The following is a 19265-nucleotide window of genomic DNA, read 5'->3' as shown; positions in this document are numbered from 1 at the left end:
GACCAAGTTGTTTTCTATTTATTTGTTTTCCCCTCAGATCCTCACACTGAACAGGTGCTCAAAAAAGTTTAATGCAACTAGTAGTCAGAACAGGCAATTCACATTGGAGCCTTTATTTAAAATGACTTCTCTTATTTTCTGCCTCCATTTCTACCCCTCACAGCAAAAATAATTTAAGTAAGTTGAACTTCCTTTGGGATGAACTAGAAAAATTAAACTTTGGAATTATCAGAATGTTCAAAGTTAAATCTGAGAAATAATGGAATGAAAAAACGCCACAAATGAGTTGTGTAACTTTTAACATTACTGCCTGTTAAGTATTGATTATTGCTATAAAGTAGATGTTTCTCAATGTCACCAGTGTTGAATTAAACATAAAACAAGCATTTGTAAATAAATAATCATAATAACTGGTACCTTGACAAACTGGAGGTGCCCCATCCATCTGGAGCCGTTCTCCTAATCTGCATGTCAGGATTGCATTACCGACCAAAGTAAATCCTGGAAGACACTGGTACCTAATAATGTCACCTATTAAAAAAAAAAAAAAAGAACAGACAGAGGTGGTTTTAGAGAAGCAACGGTGTGAAAATTTTCAGATGTTTCTATTGTAAAATCAGAACATTTATTCTTTCAGTCATTTTTAATCAGTATAAATCCTATTAGTAGTAAGCAGGGAAGCTATTCCAAATGTTGAACTATCAGGTCACAGGCACTGACCAATCAGAACTGAAGCCAAGAGTGAACTACCAGCAAGGCAGTACTGGTGCACACCAGCTGGATATAAGCGACAGTAGTAAGGGAATAATCTGGTTGGTACAGGTAAGATATTCATTAAAAATGCATCAAGCAGTAAAAACTATTATTCGTTATTGCTTTTATATTAAGATTAGATTTACATTGGATATTGATATCTTCCTACATTTCTCAACCAAAATCAATATAAATTTATTAAGACATTATACAGTTATACAGTTCAAATTCTCACACTGTTTTCTAACTGTATACCCTGGAAATACAGAATTCTCCCTTCTTGTGTAAGACTCCCTTTCCATTTTTCACTGCTGTGCATTCTTAAGAATTCTAAATAATCCCCATCTATCCAGGGAAAGGGGGTGGAAGCCAAGCTGTTACTATACTTTATTTTTGTTTCTATTTAAGCAAATATCTCTGTTAACAGTGCATTTTCTTTGAACGTAATTTAACAGACTTTACCTATTTCAAATTCATCATCTTCTGTCAAAATTTCAGCATTGGGTACAGGTGGTGGAGGTTGGCACACTCTTAGCTGATAGGCTAAAAAAATAGAGAATGTGTTTATTCCTTCTTGAGCAGCTATATGTATATATATATATATATATATATATATATATATATATATATATATATATACTCACATTTGTGGGGAAAAAACTATGCAAGGTTTACATATAAGAATAAAAATAAATGGTAGAATTTACCAAATTTCAATGATTTATTCATTTAAAGAAATGCTGTAACCATGAGGGGACATAAATCATTCCTTAGATGCCAAAATATTTTCCCATGGTAAGAACGCTTACCTTTTAACTTCTTAATTTTTACCCTCATTCTATTCCTTCTTGTCATGTGCTTCATAAAACCTGCTAATCCTTCTTGGAGTGATCACAATTTGGAATCACATATTCTTGTCTACTTATGTGCCCAATGCTTATCTTCCCCAAGGTTCATCTCAAAATCCCCTGCACCAAGTAAAGTGCCTGGCATACAGACATCATTTCAAACAAGTGCTCAATGCTTACTCTCTTCCAGGAAATATTATAAATGCTTTACTTATATGAACTATATTAATCCTTCCAAAAATGTTATTTATTCATTACTCAATTTGTGTACCTATTTCCATAATTATCTCCATTTTATAAAAGAGAAAACTATTAAAAAGAGTTTTAAAAATTGTCCAAATCACAGCAGTAATGTGGTAAAGCTAGAATTTGAACCCAGGCAGTCTGGCTCCAGTTCCTTCTCTGACCATGCTACATTATTATGTTTACAAAATATCTATTTGTTAAGTTTCATGTTTCCAAGTTTCTATTGTATATGACTTGAACAGGTCCTTCCATTGGATTAGAGAAATTCTTTTTTGACATAATTTAAAGACCACAAAAAAAAATCTCTATGACTCTACCTATCGTGACTACTATTCCTATATATTTATATCACAATCACTTGCTTTATTAAAATCTGTTTTCACTAGGAGTCTTGTTCATTCAAGAAACACATTTTAACGTAATTATGACATCTGAGTAAGTGTCTGTTTTATATGCTTAATTTTATTACTTAAACTCAGGAGTGAAGTTACTTATATACATCAATGTGCAGATACAAAGAATAAAGCTTAAAAGATACAGGGACTTGTTTGAGATCACACAGCTAGTGCAAGGTTACCCACGACTCCATCCTATGTCCTCTAGCTTCACAGCCCAAACCATCCACATTGCCCCTATTGTGAGAGTGTTACGAGAGGCCTGAGGTGCATCTATCAGACCAGTTAAAGAAGACTCCTATTGTACATAAGGCTATGAATGAGACAAATGTTTTAAAATGCGTAAGGTGTTGCCAGTTCTGAAGGATAATCATAGCATTTCAGATGGAGGAGGAAACATGAGCAGAAATTTGAGTACTGATTCATCATTGTGTAACAAAACCTATTTATAAGAGGTTAATAATCTAATCAACTTCTAGGTTAATAAGGACGAAGAGAAAAAAAAGTTCAAAACGTAGCTGGAGAGGGGTGAATCAAAGAAAATCTGTTTCAATATCCTGCTGTAAATTGTTGTCTGTCTCTTCAAACATCTTCCTTCTGGTACTTTAACCTGTTTATAAAAGCACTCGCTGTGCAGGGATGTTAATTTGCAAGTAAAACATTGCTCTACACAGAAGAGTTACCACTAGAGAGGAGAAGACTTGCTGGGAAACAGGCCCAGGGCAGAGAAGCATGACCTGCGTTTTTAAGAAAAAGTTTAGTTGAGAGTAACATTGGGAATTTTGACAATCATTTTCCTTAAGTTAGACCTTAAAAGATACAATTAGCAAGGTAAAGGGTAATTGTAAGAAGTGCCAAAGCATTAAGACAAAGAGGAGGGGCAAACAGAGAGTCTTCCTGAGAAATTTTTATGAGATTATGCTTTCAACAAGAGCATTTTATTTGACCTTAATGTAGAACATAGGTCAACTCAGAGGTTAAAGAGTGTGGAGATGCCCTCATATGTATTATTTTACTTTTGTTTGCCCTTAACGTTATTTTTAATCTTCATGATAATCACATTATTTTGTTATTTGAAAGCAAGCACATTTTTATCAACGAAGAATCCATGACTATTGCATCTGTAGAACATGCTTAGAATGACCTAGATAACTCAGTTGCAGAGTTAAAAGGAGGAGTTTATAAATTGTTAATGAGGAGTATCACACTCAGAGATATTATGTTATTTTCCCAAAACCACATGGGTGCTCTAAGCTAAATTCTTTCTTATGCTCATATTCTCTGATCTTTACAATCACCAGCAGTTTCATAAACTGTTTCTAAAGCCAAGGGGTCACCTTGGGGCCATGGAGGGTCTAAGGAGACACACGGTTTTCTTACCTCCTTCCTCTACCTCAGTAAGAAAAATTCTATTTACATCAATCTTATAGTTTTGAATGCTAAATAAACTTTCCTTTGAACCAATTTTCTACAATCTCCATGTAAGTAATTTTATTGATTCTTTTGACTTCAAGCCTGACTCTGTCTCAATTTCCAATTTTATATTGCCTGGATACACATCTCTTTTGAGCTCTGGGCTGTCTGTTTCTCCTGACCCTTTACTGTTATTTTCCAATCACAGAACTCTGTTTGGTGGCACATAATCATGACTTGTTTCAAAATGTACTATTGCCTATTTATTAGCTTACTTGTTCATTGTTTGTATCGCTAACTGGACTTTAAGTAACACGAGGGAGGATAATGCTTATCTCTCTTTTTTACAGCTGCTTCTATTATGCTTATAAATTCAACAAATATTTGTCAAATAAAATGCAAAACACTGGTTTTCTTGGGAGGGAAATAGTCTCTAAACAGAGTCATAGTGAAAATGACTCTCAATTCTGAAACTGCAAATGGGGATGAAATAGAGGCAATTATGGGTCAGAGTGCTAGAAAATGGGGTCTAAAGAGAATCTGCCTGCGGTGTTTTTCAGGGTTTAACTATGTAATTCTCATTACAATGTAAAGGACAGGGGATAATGAAAGGAACCCTTTTGTATCTGTTTCTCGTTAAACTCTTGAAGGCAAAGTTTTATAAATGGTTAAACCATAAACAGCTTTCAAAAATTCAATCTTCATCAATTTCTACTAGTTTGTTAAAATAGGTCTAAAATTTGTCCGATGCCTTTGGATTCTTGCTGCCAACTTCTCAGGGTGGACCTCTCTCATTTCATAACTGTTGTATAGGGTTGAATAATATCCCCCAAAATGTATGTCTTTCCCAAAATCACAATGTTATTTGGAAATAGGGTTGTTGCAGATGTTATAAGTTAAGTTGAAGCCATATTGAATTAAGATGAGCCCTTAAACCAGTATGACTGCCTTATAAAAAGAGAAGAGAGAGAGATGGACACACAGGGAAGACATGTGATGATGGGGACAGAGATTGGAGTGATTTAACTACAAACGAGAGGCTAGGACAAAGTAAATTGCTAAAGCTCTGTGCTTCAGTTTTCTCATCTGCAAAATAAACCTAAAACTGAGGTTGAGTTAATATATTGCAAAGTGCTTAGAATCATGCCTGACACATATGGTCATTTCAAAGGGCAAGAACATTCCCTGTTTGTCAAAGGATGACGTGAGCATGGCCACTGTGATGGCAGTTGTGCCCTGAACACATAGAATCTCAGTCACATGGCTTTACTCACAACCCCAATGTCATTCCAAGGGCTCATACCCATGTAACTTCCCAGAACACATCAAACAAGTCACTTTGATTTTTATCTTGATTTAAATTGGCTATATTTTGAAAATGTGGAGATTCTTTATTTGTTTCACTTTGCTGTACCTTATGTTGTACTATTAAGTCCCTGAGTTCAGCAAGTCATTGCAGAATCCTGTATAATATAGGTTGTATGTGTCGTGGTCTCAAGGCTGATAGGACAGTGTCCTGAAAATCATATTAAAAAAATACTAACTAATAACGAATTGAGTTAAAAAATACCTCATCCTTTATACTGTATGGAGGAAAATACATATGGAAGAAAATAAGCAGGTCTAGGATGAATATACACCAAATTGTATAGGTTAGACTTGCATAGGTTGTTTGAGCTGGAATTCACCTTATAAATCACCTATGCGAATCTGTTTATTTGAGGGCAACGGAGGGAAGAGGAGACCCAGCGAAGTGATGTGAGGTAGACAAGGCCACACACTGTCCCTGGCAGAACTGAAACTTTCAAATGGTGTCATCTAAATTTTAAATAGTATTAGCATGTATTTTAGTCCACGCTTTTCATGGAATGTTTTATTTAGAAACAGCTTCACAATTATGACCATTCATGAAAAAGCTGCATAACACAGAGATTCACACAGTTAAAATACACGTTTGATTGAAATCCGTGTTCCCTTTAGAAGAATCATTTCATTTGACATTCCATTCAGCTTGAAAACACCACCTACTATTTAATAACTCCATGAGGGCATCATATGCTACGTGTCCGTCTTTTCTGAGGATGACTGTTGTTTCAATAGTGCCCTGTTTTTGTTTAAACATGTATAGAGGTCTGGTTCCTGGTTCAATACATTTGCTCTCTGAAATTGCTTTAGGGTTTGACTCTGGCAATATTTTTTGGTTATTTTTAATTTCCTGTTTTCTTTATAATGAAACATCCAACCTAATTCCAGAAAAGAATGCTGTATTTATCTACTTCAGTTCAACTGAGCTATTAAAGGCTTCTTAAAAACAAACAAACAAAAACCAGAACCCTGTCAAACGGCCATTCTGTATGTCTTCCTTAAACCAAAACAGCGGAAGTGTACAATCTTTCTGCCAAGTAAGGACATAGTATTTCTTACAGAGGGAAAAAACCAAAACAACATAATGTTCTCTGTTCCCTGATAGATGCTAACATCTCCCTATAACCACTGGTGTACTGCAGTGGTGACCCAGATTAGTTCAAGTGTGAAAATTTCGTGATTTGGGGAAAATCTGGAGAAGAAAGAGCATTGATCATTACATGTTCAGTAATGTAATTTTGGCAATGTTATTTCAAAAGCTATGTAAAATAAGGTTAAGCAGTTCCACGTGAAAGCAGACTTAAGAGTGTTTAAACAAACGGTCTCCTAGTTCTAATTAAGAGAGAAAAATAATTACTTTTTTCCATTTTGGAAAAAACCTGCTAGTGAGTTGACATGAACCTCGTAGGTAAGTTTCAGCAGTGCTTAAATTACTTACAAACATCATTTTTGTTCAGTTAAGGCTTTATAATCAGTTTGCTTCTGCCTAAAAATGATTCTTAGAAATCAAGAGAAAATGCTTATCCCTGGATTTACAGATGAAACAGGAAATTCCCTTTCATGAGGAATGGATCTACATGATCTACATCACCCTTCGTATTTCCCTAGGGATGGAATAACAGAAGTAAACTAAGCTACTAAGAAATTTCCTGGATTACCCACAAGGAAATTCCAGTATCTGTTGCATGAAAGACGTCCCCATATGCAAATAACCAATGGAACGCATGCTGCCATAGTGCTGAGCCCATTAGAATCTGGAAAGTAATGTGCCAAGGGTCTCTTTGTTAAGAGGTTGAGTTACCTGGGACATTATAGGTAACTGCACGTCAGTGGTGAGAATTTGTTCTTTGTCAGGCCCTGTTTTCCTCTCCCTGTTCACTACCACTGTTTGATTTGCTTTGGGCTGTGAAGGAACATGCTATAGCTATTTTTAATGATCACTTGACATGACTCTGCATATTGAAAAGAAAAGAAAACAAAACAAAACAGCTCCTGTATCTGTCAGCTTGGAGCAGGCCTGGCTCTAACTGATAGAGCTAGGTTATCTACTGTTGACCATCAACAATTTCACAAACATCAGACGACATCTCCTTGACCTTGTTGGGACAAGACAAAAACAATATCTTTCCACCATCATATCTGGGCACAGAAAACAAAAACAAGAACACCGTCCAAACCCCCAAAATGACCAAGATTCTTCCATCCCAGCTAATGAGTGAAGGTTGTTTCCATACCAATTATAGTTTTAGACATGTCCCATTCATTTTACCTTCTAAAAAGAAGTATTAAGATATCTAATTATAGAACTGCTCCAATGTTCTGACAGAACCCAATCCAGAGGAAAAGCACGCTTCCTTGAACCTTCCCAGAACCATCTTCTACAGCCCGGATCCTCTCACTAGCCTCTCCTAACACCCTCTTACTGACATGCCAAGGATCTCTCACGGTATGTTGTCTCACTAGTTACAATGAGCCAGTAAACCCAACTTTATTTAACTAAAGGTGTGTTCCTAATGGACTTTGGCTAGAGGGGACTAACAGTAACATAATGTAGAAAATACATACCATAACTCATCAGTAGGTGTGCACATACAGCAAAGTGTCAAAATATAGTAAGCACTTTTACATGACTTTTAGTCATTTAAGTAATCACTAGGTAGTCATTAAATAACAGTTAATGACATTATCTTTTCCAGTTTGGTGTGTACCTTAAATATACACATTTATATAAAATTGTAGGATATCTACAACCCTATGCTCTCAGGACATCAAACAATGAAACACTTTATGAGTTCAAAATAAAATCTAGTGAAATACGAAAAGAAGTAAGGTCTTTAGGTTTTATGAGGCAAAGGGATCACACAGTTCAAAGCAATAGTGATTTATGTTTTATACAAAACGTGTCCTTATATCAGCAGCAGTCTCTTTTAGGGTAAGACTTTGTAGAGTTAAATATACTTGTCCCCAAATACAGCATTTATCGTACAGGCAATGTAACCTTAAAAGATGACCTAAAAGACATTGCAGACCTTTTAAATGCAGTTCTTAAAAATAACCTAAAAGTCAATATAAAATCAACTCGTTCTTTCACAGTTATGCCAATAATAGAAAATAAATAATATAAATTATTAAATATTATGATCACTGAGAAAATCTGAGTATAAGTTGAATACCCTAATTCTCTGTTATTAGAAAAAGAGGTAACTTGGATAATGGATTTAAACAGTAAAATGATATGTTCTATTTTAAATTAATAGGTATGTATTCTGGCTATACTATAGCCACCTGATTGTGTTGATTGCATAAGTCAGACCTTGAATAAAATGTATTTTCTCTTTACACAGTGACTATAGCACATTTTGGGAACTATGAAGGAAAAACACACTGAGTTGCGATAAACCTGCCAACATACTGTAATCAGCTTCTAGGTCCTGGGGAAGAGAAGCACTAAGAAATCTCAAGCTCCAAGTTATAATTAGAAGGGGTTTTCTTTAAATAAATAAATAAATACATAAATAAAAATAAAAAAGATAACCTATTACCGTGCTAAAAATGAAAATAATGTTTGCTAAATTTTTAAAGAAAAATTAGGTTTATATACCATTAAATATAATTTATGCATGAGATAATACCAGCTTAGGATATTGTCTGGCACTTAGTAAAATCTCAATATATTTTAGCTATTATTTTATTGCTGTTGTTGTCATTATTTAAAAAGAAGTAATTCTTTGGCGTTAGACAGACTTCTTGTGAATTCCAAGCAGCACTTCTATTTATTAGAATAGAAATCTCTAACTTTATGTATGTTACAAATTTTGTCATTCAGTTCTTCCATTATTAAAATGGGGATAATAATACTTATCTTGCAGAGTTATTACAAAAATTAGCAATAAGACATGGAAGGGACCTAGCATAGTGCCAGGCATATTAAGCTCTCAATAAATGGCAGCTATCACTATTACTGTAAGTATCATACAAAGTCAGTGTCTGCAAAAACATGCAGTTAAATAGTTTTTGTGCAATTTACTTCCAAAGAGTCACTGATTAGGACTGAATGTTGTTATTATTTATCATAAGCCAACCCCATCTTGACTCTAAGTCAGATATCAAGAAAATCCAGTTCTTACTTTAGGGAATTACAATTACGGCAATACAGAGACAGACAAAAACATTTCCTCAGATGAAGAAGAAATGTGATATATGAGATAAAGTGCCTCAACATTTATGCCTGTCCTATTTTTTCATTGCACAGAAATTTCATTTTGCAAAGCTTTTTATGAATGTTATTTTTGATCATGAAAGGCTTTATGAAAGTGATATTTTATAAAGACAGATGGCTGGCTGGATCTCATAAAGGAAGTCAGGTTAGAGAGAAAAAAAACACATGTTTTTTTTCCTTTCAAACATTAAAAATATATTAATAAATACAACCTAAATGATCAATGTGATCTTAAGAAAATAGATGAAAAGATGGATCTGCCAAATTTATGTAATAAATACACAAGTCCTAAGGAAATCACTTCTGATTTTATAGGGAAGAGCATAGCAGAAGGAGATATTAAATCAGCGAGAATTAAAGAAAACTGAATATGGGAGTAAACCATTCTAAGTTAGGTATAATCAATTGGCTTAAAATAAGTGTTAAAAGTAAATTATCTACTGGTGTACTTATCAAAAAAAATACCAAATGATTTGAACAATTTTTTTATCATTATGTTTATCAGTTTGGCACTAAACTATAGGTACTGAATATGGGCAGAGAATATCAATATTATATTGTAGTTGTGTAAAACTGTATTAACACTAATTTGAAAAGAGGCATTTTTTTGCTGTTTCTGTAAGGGAGGGGAATGGGTACACATCCACATAGTGTAAAATGATCTTTTTAAAAGTCGTCACTTTTACAGCTCAAATAAATTAAACAACTTTTGAAAAAACCTGAACACAAACGTCTCTCTGTAAGACTAAAATAGAAGTAATCGATCAATCAGTCAAAGATCAAAATATAAAAGGGCTAATTTAAGAAGCAGAAGAAATGTGATCTGTGTCCTCAAAAAAGCATTCACTATTATTAAACTCACTGGTTTATAAAACAATACACCATACTATAATTAAGTCCTGAAAAAGTTGGTTAAAAGAGTTAACTGCAATCAGAGAAAAGATGGTAGTGGTCCCTATAAGTTCAAGTTGTCAAGAAATGTAGGAAATGGGACTTAACATGGAGGGACTTACAGGATTGAAGATGAGTAAGAAACCATTTGAGAATAGAAGTTCACGAGGCAGTGAGAGAACGAATTTGACTGGAGTCAGAGTAGACACTAGGGGGTAAGATTCTGTGAGCCAGATTATAGGGTAGCTTTAAATTTGATTTAATGTAGATATCATGCATTCTTGAAAAGGTGAGTCAAGATGAAAGCAGTGCTTTAGGAATATTATCCTAAGAGGGTGAGTCAAGATGAAAGCAGTGCTTTAGGAATATTATCCTAAGAGGGCTGGTGGAATGTAAAGCCTCTGTCAATTTTAACATGAGCCCTGGCTACATTTCCAAATTTCAAGCTTGTTTTAAGGTTTAGGTAAACTTTCCAGAGATATTGATTCAAATGTTAGGCTTCTTTAAGTTCTGACAATTGTGCCTTATTATGAAATTTAAAGTATAAAAATAAATGCTCTATTAGAAAATCTAAAATGTAACAAAAAGGGAGGATCAGGAAAGGAACAATTTACAGAACATCTACTCTTACCAGGCACTATGCTAACTGTATATTATCCATTGTCTTCAATTCTCGTATCATCTCTGCTACGTAATGCTGATAATAGTAACAATGACAGCAATTACTTGGGTTGAGCAATGCATAATTGCCAATATTGAACACTTTTTGACCAAAAGTTTCATAGGGTTCATCCTAATTTATGCCAGTAATGGGAGTAATTTTTACATACACAATATCTCATTAATCCTCTCAGCAACCCTACCAAGTTGTTTTATAGCTAAAAAAAAAAAAAGTGGAGACCGAAAGGTAGCTTGTTCAAAGTTAACTGGAAGATAAAGCACTAAATATTTGATCTTCTTTTACCTAAGCCAATTCTATTTTTATTATACATGACTGAAAACCTAGTTACAAAATAGGTAAAACATATTTTGGTATAAAAATTTTTGCATACATTCACATAAATGTCTATGTGAATCCACATTCATATTTTGTGTGTGTACATACTCTCTGTAATTGTAATGGTTTCTATATAAATACACACACACATACACAGACACCCTCTTTTCTGGCAATATTTCCCCTTTGCAATGTCTCCTAAGTTTTACAAGAATTTTACACTTCTCTAATGTTATCTTACAGATAGTCCATCACTGAATAGTCCCTTCTTTGTCATTTGTTCAGGCAGGGCACAAAACAATAAAAATTTACACAGGGGTCCAAGAAAAAAGAAAATGTACAAAGTGCAGGTCAGCAACCAATTCATCTTTTGACCTTAACTATTATTTATTGGTTCCTGAATTATGATTATCTATCAAAGTAATAAAGCTATTAATCTTAGTATAGCCTTCGACTATATCTACACATTGCCAGCATCAATAACCAAGTCAGTAAAAAAGGCAAATGAGTTATTAACAAATAAAAAGCCTGAATAAAGTTATCTAAATAAACACCCCCTTTCTTATTTGCTATGCTGGAGTGTTCCTGCACCTGTAGGCCCTACAGAAGTAAGTAGAAACTGGGAACCATCCAGTGGCTGATACGTACTGAGATTAAGCACATCAAGTGTTTTTCTGACCAATTCTCTATTTCTAAACCCAATGTGCTTTGAATGTGAGCATAATCATATTTCACTTACCATACTTTTCATGGAATATAAGATTTCAGTACCACAGTTTTACTTTGTGTCGAAAAAGATTAAAATATTAAAATGTATATTAATGTAATGGACAAAGTACATGTCTATGCTGCATATTTTCATATAACTTAGAAATTTAATTTAGTAGCTTATTGATCCTGTGAAATACTCATGGTATTGGTCGAATAAAGTCATTATGAAGCAGAATGTGTCTCATGGAAGTATGGTCATAGCTGATAAAGGGATGTAATCATTAGAAATAATAAACATTTTCTTATTTATAACAAAATAATTATGAATTTGAGATAAAAGGAAAAATTTTAAAATTCTATGAAACCATATGAATGTTCTCTCAAAAAGTTAATGTTAAGAAGAGAGGACCCAGAATAATTCTATAAAAGAAATTAAAATTGAAACTCTTCATAAATTGTTCCACAGCAGTAAAAGCTATGAACTTAATAATATGGAATAGTCACTTAAAACTATGATTCTAGAGTAGATACAGTTTTGAAACAAGAGTATAAATGAATGAGTAATAAGATCCAAAGCATAAAGATATTGGATGCTAATTTTAGAAAGACTCACAGCAGGTTGAGTAGATTAAGCATTTTGTATTGAAAAATGTATTAATGTCTCAAAGTTACATGCAATGAAATATGAACATCTGGTTCTCTTTTATTGGTTTCCATGTAAAAGATGATTATTTTCTATGGGGTAATTACTGACTGATTTATTTCTGATTTCCATTTGCTTACATTTTAATGTCCCTAAATGCTTAGAAGAGATTATTCTTTGCAAGCAAATATTTATTTGAAATGATAAAAAAATGTCAGATTGTAATATCTTTTCAATCATGTGTTAAATATATTTTACATTTATTTTTCAGGATAATTTTAAACAGTACCAAGTGAAATATAAACTCTTAGATAATACAAACCATGATAGCTGAGAACAAAAAAGCCACTTGTTGTAAAATCACTGTGGAATTTGATTAGAATCTGATTTGAAGTGCTATAGACTGATTCCAACGCAGTATTGCCACTGAATTGCCCAATCTGAGGTGAGTTTTGATCTGGCCCATCCCTATCAGAGAGAGACAGAGCAGAGAAGGGAGAAAAAGAGATTGAGATTAATTTTTTGGAGTTTTCCATTAAGTTTAATAAAGATATTACATGTGAGATGATGAAGATGCAACAGATAAAATAACCAATGAGTGCCCAATCGAATTGGTATATTTTATGTTTATTTCGATGATACCATATTTAAAAATGTAAAGTATAAAAATAGATGACAGTTTTACCTAAATGAAATCCACCCATGTTAGCTGTAAACAATTGCATTGTTTGGTTTCCTGACCACAATCAAGAGCCTCCCAAATACTTGAGATTTGCCCTGCTTTTATTTTCTTCAAAACAATCTTGAGTAACAGATTGTGAAATTTAGAAGGAATCTTAGAACTCATACAGTAATGCTATTAGCCAATTGTCAATAATTACTACAGATGATTTCTTTATAAGTAAAGATGTTTTAATTAACAGGATAATACAAATTTATTTTGTAACAAATTATTATGACAGAAGTTAAATAGTTATATTAAAATTGTGATTTGAATATAGGCTTTTAATTTTTATTGTTTTTTCTAGAGAACTTTCCTACCTTAAACTTATTGCAATTAATTCCCTATTTTTGCATATTAATTTAATAATAAATTTAAATCTTTTTTTCACATGTAAAGTTTTTGTTCAAAGTGTTTAGCTACTTTACAGGCAAATAAGCCAAAACCCATTTCTCTTCTTTGTTTCACTCTACAAAATACATACTGTCACCCTCAGTTACACACCAATTCAAATACCAGATGGCAATTTCTGTTTACAGAGGATTGTGATAACTTTCATTGCTACCTTGTTTTACCGTTATATATAGCTGAATCAAACAATAACAATGGTCCTGGCTTACCATACAGTAATAAAATCATAGATTGGTTCTGTTTGAAGGACAGTGAAATTAATGTAGATTCCATTCCCAGGGGCTACTCGTACAAGCCAAAAACAGTCTTGGAAGTTGGGATATTCATCAGGATACCCAGGAGAGTAAATGGTACCATTCATTGCAGTTATATTCCCTCCACAAAGAGCTACAGAAAAGATACAAAACAAAATGTTAAAATAAAATAACAGTGAATTGAATATAGAGAAAAAGACAAGCATTTCATACCTCTTAAGCAGTATAAAATACATCTGTATTGTTTTTATCTCAGTTTGGTATATAAAATGCAGTTGCAAACCATGAACAAAATACCGGTACTCGTATAGTCAGTTTTTATTTATTTCTCAATATGAGGCATGCTACACAGTTATTAACTATCATTAGATTAATAAATTACATTGTCTTCTCTTTTTTCAAATACCTTATCAATAGATACACTATTCAACTCTTATTTGTCTTACATCATGTATACACATAAGGTCTTATAGGACATTCAAGGCATTTTTGTTTAAAAGGTTTTTTTATGAGGAAATGAGCCCAAATTCAATAGCAGTATCTGGTTTATTGGTTTATATAAGAATGATTATTAAACACACACAACACCCACATAGACACACACATACGAGGAGCTCTACAGTGTTAACTTTAATTTTACTTCAAATGGGAAGGTTAGGACTTCTGCCAATAACAAGATCAGTTATTCATTATGGAGCTTTAGGATTTGACCGGTGTAGTAACTATAATTATTCAACTGAAAGAGAGACTGGGTGTTGAGCATGCTATTTGAAAAGGAAGACAAGAAAGGGTGCCAAAACAAAATATATTAAACATAGATGAAACATACCTTCACACCTTGGAAGTGGATGATTCCAATTTCGACTCACTCCATGAAGGCAAGTGAGAGCTGAATTTCCAATTAGTGTGTATCCAGGGAAACATTCAAATGAAACGGTTTGACCCACAGTAAAATCACTGCCAATGACAAAGCCATTTCGAAACGGGCGTGGATCAGGACAGCTTTGTAGCTGATAGGCTGCCAAAGGGAAAAAGAATGTTTTCCTCTCTGAATTTTGGAAGACCACAGATGAGCACTATTTGCAACTTGCAAAATGGAGGCAGTGTTGCTTGCAGTTGGTTATAACTAGTAATTCAGGTTTACAATAAATGATGTCAATGAGAGTATGATATAAATTTCTTCTCATGTCTACAATTTTCACATTTAAAATGTAGTACAATTCATAAAAATGCATTCAGTGTCTTCACCCACTTATGCAATCTACCTAAATTATAAGTTTTAATGAAAATGTAAACTACTTTTACAGTCACAATTTTAATCAAACATAGTCTGATTCCTTTCCATAGATTGTAATTGCTTCCTAGTTACAGTGCATATACATAGAATAAATTAAACATGTGTATAAACCTAATTCTGAGTCTTTTTGAATGTTTTTATGAATTTTTCTCCAAAAGAAACAAGCCCCAATATCCCTCTGTTGAGTTGCTCCAAAGAAGTTATTGAATAATATAAAGTACTAGTAAACAAATGTCCTCCTAATATAAATGTTGTTCTTTAATTATCATGATAGTTTTGGCACTGTAGTATAACTGCACGTTTATTTGTTCACACCCCTCTTGTTCTACATTCTCCATAAGATCAAAGTTCCTGTTTGTTTTGTTCATCATTACATCTGAAAGCCTTGCCCATTGCACTTCAGATAGTAAATGCTTAATAAACACTGCTGAATTTATAGCCTATAACCAGTGATTACTACAAATTTTTCAAAAATTCAGAAAGTTCTTAAAGTCTAATCACAAGATAATCCAAAAATAACATTGATTCTGTGACTCTGTATAAAGTAACCTATTTCTTTAAAAAAGCCATGAGCTGAATGGCATAAATGCAGTAAAAGAAGAGATAGTTATAAAACTCAATGCAATTCACAAATAATATCTAGTGATAATTGTAACACCTTATGGCTCATGTAAATAGTATTCATATTAGATCAGCAACAGTAACAAATTCTATATCTTTTATGCTTTTATTATGTAAATAATGATACTTTTTTTCAAGGACACATTGACAGAAAGATGCAGTTAATAAAGTTCAAACTCTAATTTTACATCATTGAAATACAAACATTATTTTGAGAGGCAGCGGGAAAATGAAGTCAGGGAAGAGAAGATGAAGATGGGCTTAAGTGAAATAAAGTACTGGCAGAAGGCCCTGTATACATGCGAGAGAAGGGCCACAGATAACGCTCTAAGTCTTCTAGCAGCAAACAAGAAAATCAGTGGCCCAATTGTTTCTGAAATAATTAAATTCATTTGGAAAATACTTAATTGTGTACTGAGAGGTGGTATAAATGACTCCTGCATTATGTAAAGAATGATGTGTTACATGCTCTTAAATTATGTACACCAACATAATACAAATTGTAATTATTTTAGACCTAAGCAGTTGGATGTTGGGTCTATTTTAACTGCACTTAAATTTCCTGTTGGGTGTATACTCTTGTATTCAGCAAATATTTATTGTGCTCTTACTGCTGTTCTAGGCACCTGAGATACATCAATGAACAACACAAAGGTCCCTGCTCTTGTGGACCTCACATCCAAAACTATCGTATACTCATGAAATCCTTTAATAATTAGTCAGAAGAATAGTCAAATTTTAAGTTATTTTCATTAAACATTGAAGTCACTGGAATTACACTGTTTGTGTAAAATATCATAACTTTAATTTACAATTTTAGACTTTTAAGATCTGAAATAATATAATAAAAGTAGCTAAAAATGCACCAAATAAATACTGATGATATAAATCATGGTATATATTTGACCTTCATTTTATCATATAAAGTTCAAAACAACTTATCTGGGAGACACTATTACTAATTCCATCATGCAAATGAAAAAATGGAGTTGAACCCTAGGCCACTTTAAATTAAACATGGAGAATCAACACTTGAGCCTTGGTCTACCAGACCTATTCAAAAGGGATAAAAATCTTGCTCAGGTCACGCAGCACTTTTATATCAGAAATAGGCCTAATATATGATTGTCAAAATATTTATTTTATATTCTTATGACTGTAGAATAGAATCAAGAAATGTCATATTATGCTATCATTATAAAATGAAATAAAATAACTTTACATACAATAGATGAGTACTACAAAATATCTTTTCAATACACTTATTTTTATATAAAAGCAAAGATAAACCTTTGATAGACAGCTTGCCTTGCTTTAACTGCCTTGCCTTGACTTACTTAATTTTATTGTGTATTAATATTAATTTAATCCTTTTTTCATGATTAGAATTCTCTAAGGCTTCAAAAAGACATCAATCCCTCTATATAGTTGCCTGAAAATTAAATTATTAAAAAAATCTTGTTAATTGAAGCATGCCATGGTTTAGGTTCCTGTCTCTTTCTAAAAATAGAAAATACTTAGAGTTAGTAAGATTGCTAATAGCTGATTTGGGGTTAAATATCCATTCACTTTTTATTACCCATCTCACCTTGGTATACAATGTGGAACCCTTGTTTGTTTTGTGAATAGTCACTGTGAAAATACAGGCTGGTTTCATGGGTCGTGCTGAATAAGGAAGATGGTATCTGAGGACCACTAAGCCGGCCAATAACAGTACTAGTTTCGGAGGATCCACTTCTTACTTCCAAGTAATCATGTATGGTTTCTGTAGAAAAATTTACAAACTGGAGATGTACACCTAAAGAAAAATAGCAAACATATTATTACTTTATTCTTTTGCCAAATGAAATACACGCACAAATACACACACATTAATGCACTTAGATATGTTTCCATTTAGATTGAGAGGCATGCTCCTTAGACCTGGGCCATGAATTTGTTATGGTTCAAAGTTACACTACTGTTCTCAAACGCCCACGATTTGTCACATGGGAAAATTTTTTTATTTTACGACATTGTCACCATAGCAAAACTAATCAAGAAATTGGCTTTCTTGTTCTTTAATATTATTTAAAATTATAGCAACCTATTTTTAAAGAAAAGGCTAATCAGTAATTTGCATTTTGTAAAATGCCAATTTGAGCCCAAAATATAATTGCCAATTTTGATTTATATAATCAGATTCCACAATTGTGTTAGAAATTAGTTATTCATCTATAGGGGATAAATTAATTTCTCTAAAATATCATTCAGAGGCATATAATTTATCGGTGTGCTCTTTTAGTACTTTGCTTGTCAGAAGATAATGCTAATTTTATATATTAATCTCAGTATAATCTACTGATCATTGTTATATGCTGTCATATCATAAAATAGTCTCAATATCTTTATAAACAAAATTAAAATATGAGATAGTGAAATGTCACTAGGATGGAAAAAAATGAAATAAAAGCCTCATTGAGGTATGTTTGCCTAATTCAATTAATATTTTATTTTAGTGGATTTGACGTTTTTCTTACAACCACCATTTTCCAATTGCTAATAATAAAATCTGACATTTATTAAGTGTTTTCTTTTTGCTAGGCACTGTTTTAAGTGTTTATATATGTTAATTTATTTCATGTTCACAGTTACTCATCAGAATAACAAAACTGAGGCACAGAGAAGCTAAACAAATGTGCTAAGTTTTCACAACAATTTAAAAGAGCTGAAATTCAGACAGATACACCGGCCCTTAAGCTCTTCCTCTTAGTAACTACACTGGGGTTCTCAAATAAAGTTACGTTTTAGTACTCAAACAAAAAAGTCACGTGGAAACTCCTCATTACATGAAAAAAGGGTACTATGGACAAATATGGGGAATATTGAAAAAAATTATTTAAAATATTAAACATGCTCTTGTACAATCATAAACTTCTTAGAACTTTGAACATGTTACCTTATTATGTGAGACCCCAAGATGTGCTATCTTTTCTAACATTTTTCCCTGAGCCCCTTTTTCACAAATTATCTTGTCAATAATTGTTTCATGAACACGAGAAAATACTTCAATAACTGTTGATCTGTATTAAATTTTCTTTGAAAAAATTATGAATTACTTATGGAAATACATTAGAAGTAATATGTGATTTAGCCAAAACTCAAAGAAAACAGTGGGATTATTTAAATGAAACAAATCAGGAACAGCCTCATGTTTTATTTGTTTGTTTTGTTTTTGTTTTTAATTTTATTGGGGAACAGCCATGGTCATTGGTTATGCATTGCTTTCATGCTACAAGGGCATCGTTGACTCTTTTAGGGAGGGTGCAGCTCACAGTGGCCCATGCGGGGATCAAACCGGCAACCTTGGTGTTATCAGCACCACGCCCTAAACAACTGAGCTAACCGGTCACCCCCCAGCCTCTTATATTTTCATTTCTAAAACAGAGCTGTGTCTTCTTTTTAATTTTTAATGAACTTGGTTTTTGGAATCAAGGAAGA

At 33.0% G+C, this 19265-nt stretch overlaps 1 protein-coding gene across 1 annotated transcript in view; it reads right to left on the bottom strand.

The window, feature by feature from the left end:
- CSMD3 (CUB and Sushi multiple domains 3) overlaps positions 1-19265 on the bottom strand; it is a gene marked incomplete at its 5' end in the record, with an annotated part of 280868 nt that overhangs the window by 88540 nt on the left and 173063 nt on the right. The window contains 6 exons of the mRNA XM_019628256.1: positions 418-531; positions 1216-1296; positions 12804-12949; positions 13823-14000; positions 14697-14885; positions 17374-17583. Coding sequence (XP_019483801.1) covers positions 418-531; positions 1216-1296; positions 12804-12949; positions 13823-14000; positions 14697-14885; positions 17374-17583 — 918 coding nt within the window. The remainder of the gene's footprint in view (positions 1-417; positions 532-1215; positions 1297-12803; positions 12950-13822; positions 14001-14696; positions 14886-17373; positions 17584-19265) is intronic.

Source organism: Hipposideros armiger, unplaced genomic scaffold (assembly GCF_001890085.2).
Source record: "Hipposideros armiger isolate ML-2016 unplaced genomic scaffold, ASM189008v1 scaffold_770, whole genome shotgun sequence".
Lineage (NCBI taxonomy): Eukaryota > Metazoa > Chordata > Mammalia > Chiroptera > Hipposideridae > Hipposideros > Hipposideros armiger.
The sequence above is the reverse complement of the archived record's forward strand: the minus strand, read 5'-3'. Positions and strand labels throughout refer to the sequence as shown.